The sequence below is a fragment of the Apteryx rowi genome, unplaced genomic scaffold (genome assembly GCF_003343035.1).
Source record: "Apteryx rowi isolate R43461 unplaced genomic scaffold, aptRow1 scaffold_10, whole genome shotgun sequence".
Taxonomy (NCBI): domain Eukaryota; kingdom Metazoa; phylum Chordata; class Aves; order Apterygiformes; family Apterygidae; genus Apteryx; species Apteryx rowi.
This window is the reverse complement of record NW_020447197.1, coordinates 1,634,725-1,644,440: the sequence shown is the minus strand read 5'-3', so window position 1 is coordinate 1,644,440 and position 9,716 is coordinate 1,634,725. Positions and strand designations below refer to the sequence as shown.

At 43.5% G+C, this 9,716-nt stretch overlaps 1 protein-coding gene across 1 annotated transcript in view; it reads left to right on the top strand.

Moving 5' to 3' along the window:
* Positions 1–1,075: 1,075 nt before the first annotated feature.
* KCNMB2 (potassium calcium-activated channel subfamily M regulatory beta subunit 2) overlaps positions 1,076–9,716 on the top strand; it is a 160,391-nt gene continuing 151,750 nt past the window's right edge. Inside the window, exon 1 of the mRNA XM_026060956.1 lies at positions 1,076–1,163. Coding sequence (XP_025916741.1) covers positions 1,126–1,163 — 38 coding nt within the window. The 5' untranslated portion in view covers positions 1,076–1,125. The remainder of the gene's footprint in view (positions 1,164–9,716) is intronic.

Here is a 9,716-nt window from a genome sequence, read left to right as displayed (position 1 = left end):
TAACCCTGGTAAATAGCATGTCCTTAATTACTGTCAGTGTAGCTCCATCAGCTTCCCTAAAATAGTTCCAGATTTATTCTGATATGACGGAAGAATCTGATCCTAACTTTAGGACAAATGAGTTTACCACACCCTGGGAATTTTCAAACATGACACATCCTTCAGTTTTCCTTTCTGCCTCACATTTGCCAAAGTAACTGTCAAAACTTTTTAATTCAAACTAAATCATTTGCTATTTGTTCCAAGCCACATATTAAGCATCCGTGACAAAAGTTTCCGTGCAGCCGTCGTGGGCACACGTGCCTAGGTGCACTGCGACCTACGCTGAGGATCAGCCCTGCAGTCGGAGGACCCTTATCTCCACCAAGGGCAGGGTGTAGTGGCTTCTTCTGTTGCAGAAAACCCCACCTTGCCCCTCTGCACATATCTCTGTAGGCTCAAAGTCTTTAAAGGTGAAATCATGAGCTCTCCTTCTCAACGCAGTTCTTTTTGGCACTAGAAATACCTCTGAGGCAAGGACAGTTTAGCATATTTTCCCTGTCTGCCCATCAAGCTCTTAAAAAATTAACTTATTAATCATCCAAGCATTCCCCTCCACTACACTAAAGCTCTCCAGCCAGAAAGTCCCATAGGTGGTTATTTCAAATATGACTTGCTTCCACTGAAGACTTCTGAATTAAAAAAATCTGAAGTATGAACAAATGCACCTTATAATAATTACTGCCTAGCATTATGCTTTTAAAGTGGTCACCTGAGCCTCTAGTTCATATTTCATTGATTTGCTTACTTGGTCCAAAAAAAACAAAAAACAAGCAAAAAAAACAGTCATAGTTTATCTGAGGTCTACACATAAAGCAAAGCACTGCTTGCAAGAAGGAAGAGAAGTCTGGAGCAAAATTGTTCTGTAGCAGATGTATCAATGGAAAAAGTTAGTAACTGGGAGTGTTCTCTCTTTCCCTGTCTCTCAGTTGCTCAGTTGCTATTAGTGCTGGTCTTTTGGGTGTAGCTTTCCTCTTGGGCTTCTGTGTTTGTCTTACGCACCGCTTTCCTCTTCCTTTTGGTCAGGAGCCCTTTTACGATCAGGCAAGATAGTACTGAGCAGCAGCACCGAATCTGCAGGACAAAATGAGCCTTTGCTTTCAATATCCAAGAAGCAAATGGAGGTGAGTAGAAACAAAGGGATCAAGATGTTCTGGGCTGGGGGATTGCTGTCAGTCCGTTATTTGGAGGTTGCTAAAAAATAGTCGATTGGGTTTGTTTTGTTTTGTTTTCCTTCATTTTGTTTTCCTTCCCCCATTTGACTGCGATATTAAGAATTTAACTGAAGTCCAGCTTGAAAATATACTGAAGTAGTAATTGCGTTCAGGCCTGTGGTAAGGATTACAGAGATTCGGTGAGGATAGAAATCCTTTAAGCAGGGTTTAGTAGGCCTTCATGGCAGACCTTAAATACATTTTCTCTCTCCCTTTTCCCCCCTCATCTTGCAAAGCATCTCTGTATTTCTGATTCACTGTGTACACTATACCTAATCAGAGAGTTTATCCTGCTCCTATTATCTTCTTGTATTTCATATATACTGTAGAGGTTGTATTTGCTCAGCTGTACTGAATCCTATTATAAAAGCAGGGTACAAAGGGCAGTTTCTGGGTGCACGATGAATCTCTCTAGCTAATAAACTAAAGCACCTGCTCTGCTGGAAATATCAATGTGAACCCAAACTGTTAGCACAGAGCTGACAGGGCAAGTGATCCCACTTCATAATCCTGTAATGTTGATACAATTTGGTGGTACCAGCATAAAAGAGATCCTTAGAGGTAAGCTAGACTTTGAGATAAATTGAAAGCGGTGCCCTTAAAGGAGAACCATTCAATACAGGATTTGATGAGATGCAGATCTTCCACCCGCAGGATGTCCTAACTGGCAGTTAGATGGGTGACAATAGTCTTGCTTATTATGATGTACCTAGGTGACAAAGATTTCGGTTTATGAGGAGAAAGGGGTGCATGCCGCCTAAACAAGACTGTGCACGTGCAAAGACTAACTATTCCTGATAGCCCTTCTTTCCATTTTCTGCATTATCTTTCAACTAGCTTGAAACATACTCAGATGGAGGCTTTCTTCTGTACTGTTCAGTGAATCTTTCTACTAAATCATTCCTTGTCTGCAGATTACTTCTAATATCAAACCGTAAGTCATATTACTTAGTTTTGCATGCACACCTGTGGTATGTGTTTGGTCTTCAACTGCATTATCATGGTTTTTAGAATCAGGTTTCCAGAATCAACTAACAAAAAAAAAAAAAAAAGTTACTGTTATCTACTGTTTGCTGATCATTCAATCTTATTTCTATTCAAAGTTTTTCTAGTAAAACATCGATAGAAAACAATTGCAGGTCAGACAGCACAAAGTTAGTTCGTATATGAAATAGATTATCTTCCCAAATGTTTTGTAGCATCTGCGCCCTTTTTAGATTAGCTGCATCTTCTGCTCCCATACAGCAGGCAGTGTGCTCCCCTGTCTCACGATGTACTAGAAAGCAGAGCTGCATTTTGGTGAGCAAAGGATAAGTAACTTAAGGGAGGCCTTTGGCCCTGCAGGGGCATCGGAGAAGGAACTGGCCTTGAACTGGGAACATCTGGATTATCTTTCTGTTGGTCACATCGCCCCTGGCTGCTCCTGTTCTCCTTCCACCTCGTCTCTCCCGTGCAGATCCTAAGCTCCTAGGAGCAGGGACCTCCCTCATCAAATGTTTATACAGTGCTTGTAAGTGCCTCACTTGCGCAGCAGCATAGCACAGATGACCAAGAAAGATGAGCTGGCTTTATTCATTTCTTTCCTAAGCAAACAGCCCACTAAAGTTGTTGGAAGTTTTTACAGGGCAGTATCAGATGTCAAAGTATGACTGTCAGCTCATCAGCTTCATGGAAACACTGAGTTAAACTGCATTTATAGTGGCATATCCATGCCCAGAGGGCTGAGTCACTCTGTCAAAGCAGTGGCTGTGGCTGCTTTGAACATCTGCTTTTCCAGAGTACATCCTTCCTCTTCCACCAAGGCCTCCAAAATGCTCTGGCTACAGACACTTGCTTTACATAAACTGCACTGAGGCAGTCGCAGGTCAAAGCTAACAGCCCGGTAAGAGGGAAGAGAGAGAAAGTGCTGTGCCGGGAACAAATCCAGGAGAAAAACCTGAGATATGGTTATAACCTTGACCCGCTGTTTTAGACAAAGGAACGGTAACCTAGGATCATTATTAACCTATACAGTTATTTTCACAGCCTGATTTAAACTCACTTATACCAGTGGGTATTTCTATCAAAAACAAAATAAAACCACTTCGAAACCTCTCAACTGGAATACACCACAGGAGAAGAGCTGACTGGTCCCAAAGAAAATTATCAAAATGGCATATTGAAGTCAGCAAGCAAATATGAACGAAGATATCTTAAAAAACAGGGAAAAATAGTGCTATGGGTAATACCTGAAATACTAAAAAGCAAAATACCTTCAAAAAAGCAAAGCATCAGGAACAGGCAAAAACTGAATTTGAAAATCCTCTATCCAGTTGAACTGTTTGGTAAGCAAGGGCAGATATTTGACAGCTATTTAAAATTGTTTCTCAAGCTAATTTTTACAATAAAACAGTGTTTGCTTTTCCATCCCCTGTTAGAAAAAAATCACCACATTTTATGTTGTGAGTTAGTTGATATATGTCACGTCATGTCATATATCGCTGCCTCTGCATCTGTCATGAATCAAAGCAGAGATTTTGAAAGGCAAGTGTCTTTGAACTCCAGATTATGCTTAACAAAAAGTGCTTCCACGGTTGTTTCTTAATGAAATTTCCACTTTTACCTAAAAGATTTGTCTGCCATATTATTTCCTGGACAGTCTGCAGCTATGTTGAAATCAACAATAATTTATTTAATCCCGATTTTCTGGTGATGTATAGAAAAGTGGGGAAAATGTCCAGTGTTTTTTGCATATCCAAAGCTCCTCATGATTTATTTGGAAATACTAGCAAATTTAGGCACTTTGATAGATATTTTGTACTTCTGGATACTCATGCAGACATTAAAAAACTTCTGTGAAAGTTCTGAGTGTGATAGTAGGATTTTAGCTGAAGGTCTCTGCCCCCAGGTATTTCTAATCTTGAATTCTTCTCTGGTTCTCTCTCTTGGGACTCATTCTGAAAGGGATTTCAAATACCCAGACAAAAGCTGTGCTCAAAATCAACTCAGACAAGAGCAGGTACCAAACAGGAGGATAACTCACAGGAGGAAAAAGACAGTAAGTGGTAGGCCTGCAATTTAGCAATTGTCCCTAATTTTACCACATTCAGGCACTTTGGATAAGGGTCAAAAAAGTCCCCCAAACATCAGTGCAGCTACTCAGAGCCTTGAATCTCTTGACTTGCATCCTTCTCTAATTTTAATGCTTCTTAAGCGAGGCCAAAAGGTGGCACCATAAAAGAAACTCTAGAGTCCTGGGTTAGGAAATGAGTAATTTATATACACCTGTTCTGCTTGACATGGGGAGTTTTCATCTGCAAGAGAAGAGGCTGTTTGTGCAGCCAAAAATCAGCTTGACATGGTTAACATCAGTTCCGCTTAATAAGCGACAGTGGAAAGATATTCCCTGCTTAGCTGCTAAAACTTTAATGCAGCTAGGAGAGCAGAGAGTGCAGCACGTAACAGACTGGATGCAAACACCGAAACACCAATAACTGGTTTCTTTAGAGACACTGCATAAGTCCCAGCAGCTTTGTTCATTCACTGAAGAAAGCCTGCTTTGAGGGGATCAGACTGTGTCCTGTAAATCAGGAAGCCTTAGCCTCAGACTATACTGGAAGATGAGGCCATGAAGAAAGTTCAGCTCACGTAGAGAGCTGCTGGCAAAACCTGTGTTACCAGACATGGGTAAACAAATTTATACAGTTACAGTTATTCAGTCATTCCAGTTATCACTGGAATCATGGGTTTTCCCAGTGTTCAGCCAAGCAGATCAAGGATTTTTTTTTTTTAATTTTAATATTCTCCAATTTGTATTCCTTGAGTTGAAGGGGGAAATACAAGCTTTGTGCTAGCTCCCTAGACTGTATAAATCAGAGTAGGGTCAAGGAGGTTGATTCTCTTCTTCCTTAAAGCTGTCAATTTTATTCGGGCTGTATGTGTAAAGCTGTGTTAAAGCAGTCAGGCTTATTGACTAATTTACCCTTGCTCCTCTCCATTGCTCATTTGTCCCCTTCTACCTATGAGGTACACAGATTTGGGGGGGGGGGGCGGTCTTAAAGCATATTATGAATAGTACAATTGAGAAATGGTGGTTGCACCCAAGAGCCAACAGCTCTTCTGCTGTAAAGGAGAGGACATTCAGGCCACTGCCCTGCAGCAGAACCTGGGATTAGCTCCGAATTGTCCCTTTGCATGAAAACTTCTTCCTGCTGTTTTATCTCCACCATTCACAGACAATCTCCCTTTATACCCACCTTGCAATTCCTACCATAGTATTTAGGACTTCAGGTAATTTGGCTGGGATTAAGATGTGGATATTGTCTTAATATTAAAAAATAATAATAATAATGTGGTACAAAGCAGACACTATGCTCTGTGTTTCTATTAATCTGGCGTTGACTGGTTTGGACACGGTGAGGTGCCAGCCTGACAGCACTTGCTGTTGCCCCGACAGACGGTGGCTGTAATGGTCTCGTAGGGTGCTGGTTTGTGGAGGACGATTCGGTGCCATTCACGATAAGTAGTGGGCAGGAGTAACCGGACCCAAACCGCAGTAGATGCTTGACCAGGAACCTGCAGCAACCCTCTCCTGATGCGGCTGGTGCAGGCCTCTCAGAGGGTATTGTGACCCTGTGTGTGAAGGGTTTGCTCAAGGATGAAAAGCAAAACATAAAGTTTGGCAAAAAGAAGAACTCCTTGGCACGAGAGGAGCGGGCATCGCTCATTGACCGCAGGCATGCTTTGCAATAGCAGAGAGGCTGCAAGGACCGTGGGGGGAATGAAGAGAGCTGTCACTGGGAAATGATGAAATCTCAGGCTTAGGCACGAAGCTTGCTCGTTCGCCCTCGATATTATGCTCCCTTCCTGCTGTACCTGCTACACCCTCATTTCCCAGCGAAGCGCCGTGGCTTCTCCCCAGCTGGAGCCTGCGCGCGCCTGGCACCGAGGGCCGCAGCGCTGGGAAGCGGCAGGGGCACGGCACGGGGCTGGCAGAGAGGGAGGCTCTCGCCAGGGCCCCCGGCTTGCAGTCTGCCCGACCCGGCGTGGGGCGGAGGAGAGGGCACGGGAAAGGAGGGTTCACCACGCTGCAGACTTCGGTCCGTTTTACCTTATGCACAGGGTGGAGAAAAAGAGCCGAGCAGTCTCGGTGCGGTCGCTAACAGGGCGCCACAGAGGAGTTCCTCCGTATATGCCTGGCCCTTCCGCATAACCCAGCTGAAGTGCCGAATCCCTACTATTCCTGCTCTGGCTTGTCCAACTGATATCCGAGTGCCTCAGCACGGGAGCTGTCGCTGTGGGTCTGCACAGAACTGAGTAAAGCGAGGTTTTCATCTTCCCTGGGGCTCGTAGGCACTACTAAAACACAACCGAACGACCGCAGAACTAGCTCTGAAGTAAATGCTCCGAGAAATGGCAAAACAGTAAGAGAAAGCTGAAAGCAGTGGAGTAGCTTTCCTATAAATTCTGAAGTTATGTAGCTTGGAAAAGGCCAAACAGAGTTAAAAAGACAGCGCAGATGGGATGTATAAAGGGCTCTGCTTTGTCACCGTACAGCTGCAGCCTCGCTAGGAGAATTGTAGGATAATCACATTCATTACAATTAAGGTCTTCAAGAGAACCACCTAAGTACATCAGACCACAAACCACATCTTGCCAAAATCCACCCATGCAGACTACCACTAGCAATCTTGCAGACATCCCATTTCCAAGTGCTGATATCTCCATGTCTCCAAAGGATCAACATTTCCTTAAAGCACTAATAAATCACTCTGATACATCAGCAGTAAATTTTTATATATATATCAGATTAACTTAATAGAAGCTGTTGGCTGTTCAGCTATTAGCTGAACAGTTTTATTTTTCATGAAACATAATTTACTTTTTACCTATTTGTGGGCAATTATGGAATCTCCATCACTGATGATTTTTAAAAACAGGTCAGAAAGTAGAGAGAAGTGGTTCAGGCAGAGCTAAACCTGCCATAGGGCAGCAGATGGACCAGGTGACCTTTAAGGGGCCTCCCAGTCCGCATTTCCCATGATTTCTGTAATTTGATGCTTCTTTTTCACTAACTAGACAGCTGGTCCCATATTAGTAGACAAATAACAGAAGTGATGCAGGATGGTTTAGATGAGGCCAGTTTGGAGTATTTGCTTTAGTTTTATGAGCAGTCACCAGCTCTGGAGAAGAGCTAACAGGCTACATGCACAGCCGGTCTTTGTCTGTATTTTCAAACATCTGAAAAGCTGAAATCTTTCCCAGCAAAGAAAAGGTTGGGCATGCAAACATTAGCCATTTTACAGCTTTTCAGAAAATACCCATTTGCCTAGATTACTCTGTGATACTGTTCAAGTGACATTTTCATCCACTGTATCAAATATTGTTACTCTGACCTTAACTTTTAAGTGGGAGAAGGGACTTTAGATGTTTGGAGGCAGAAGTTCTAAAAACCAGTATAAAAACCAGCAGACCCCAGACAGGGTCTCCAAACCAAAGTTTTTTGGGCTTGGATTTTTTTTTCCCCCCCTCAGCAAAACCTGAAGTTTCATGGCTTTGTCACGAAATTGTGACAGCCCAACACAACCGCACGCAAGAACGAGCTGCCACATTCATTCCCAGGAAAGATAACTCAGATGTCAAGGGTGCCAGCAGCACTGGCTTCCTCTCTCTATTAAAAGATGGGGGAAAAAAAGGCGGGGGGGGTGCATATCTAACTATTAAGATTCAAGAAAAAAAACTGAGTACGATTTGTCCATCCTCATGGACCACTTTTCCAAAGCGAAGGCCCAGTTGCCACTGATGTTTTTCCTCATTTGGAATAGTCACACTCAGTGACGGAGCCCAGCAGGCCGTATCTGTTGTAGTCCGACTTCTACACAGCACACGAGAAGGGCTGACCTTCCCAGCTGCTGCAAAACACCTACCCAAACCCATGGCTGAGAGCTGCAGGACACCTAGTAGACCCCCTTCAGGTCTCCAAGGGAGCTGGCTCACAGCAAGCAGGTGACAGTCACACCCCAGCCTCTCCCGTGTCCTGCAGGAGCTCAGAGGGTCCTCAGCGCCACTCGTCTGCTGGCGTTAGCGTCAGTCACCCTGGTAGCTCGCTCCTCTCGCAGCCAGCCACACTGCTGTCCGATGCAACCCCAGCACGGGAGCTGCTCTTGACGGGTTCATGAGCAGTGCACGGGTCAGGAGCCACAGGTCACCTCACAGCCTTTCCCAAAGAGGGCGTGAAGTTCTCATGAAGACCTTTTATTTAATTTTCTGGACAGGCGATCTTGACATATGTTCAAGGTTAATTGAACTTCTCCTCCTATTATCCAAACTGAACCTCCAAGCAAATTACATCTTTAAGAATCGGCCACTTAGTGCCCTGCTTGGGTGAGATCCAAGTGAACACCATAAAAACACACAGAGGTGAAGGCAAGGATCATCCTGCTGCATAAGAATAACCTTATCATTTCAACCCAAGCTAGGGTGCAGCTATGCTGCAGCCAGAGGCATTGGCTTCAGACAGGCTGGTTCAGGAGGGCAGCAGCATCTCCTCATCACATCACAGTGCTTCCCAAGGGGGAAACTCCTGTCTGAACTTTGTGTTGCTGCAACACCCAGCCTCAAAAAAACACATGCACACACACACAAACATGTAAAAATCCAACATGTTTAATATTTTCAAATGCGTTAGCTCAAAACCCAAACATTTTGGGGAACAGATTTGCTAAGTCTCCAGCCTTAATCCTGCAAACACAGGTCCTGCAGCATCTACTCCAGTTGCTCTGGAACAACTGTGTTCCTGCCCCAAGAGCAATAGATGTAAACATCTCAATTAGGTATTTCTTTTTGCAGGTGTACAACTGGTTTCAGTTTCTCTGAATCCTATCTATTGAACGTGCATTTCATTCTTTCAGAAGTTTTGTTAAGAGATTGAGTGACCTGGATTTAGAGCTGTCTACCACAAAGAAAATCATCTCAAAAACATGCCTGTATTTGAGCAAAGAGTCAAGTCCTCATCTGGCAAGGGAGCTTTCATCTTCCTGCAGCAGTCTCTCTCTAAATTTACAGTCTCAAACATACACAGGAGAAATTTAAGATTTATCTGACTCAGAAGTTGCCTGGGTTTTAGTTCTTTCACTGCTAAGAAATATGTACAACTGCTTCCATTATTTCAGAGAGTATTTTTTTTTAAATCACTCCCTGGCCTCTTTTTAAAACACATTTCTTGAATGGCTCTTATTTTTGGAACTTGGGAGTCGTAATGAACTGAAATCTGTGAGTGCAATTCAGTTCAGATTCACATGTTGAGTCATGGGTCCCTCTCAAATAGCGAGCAGTAGTCAAATCATGCCCATGTAAGGAGATTGGCAGTAGCTTTGGAAATATCTGTCCTCTTTCCCATTTTACACCCATGAGCCATACTTCCAGCTCACTTTTTTATAAAGGCAAATAAACATTTTGTCTGCAGACATCAGATATTGTCTCAGT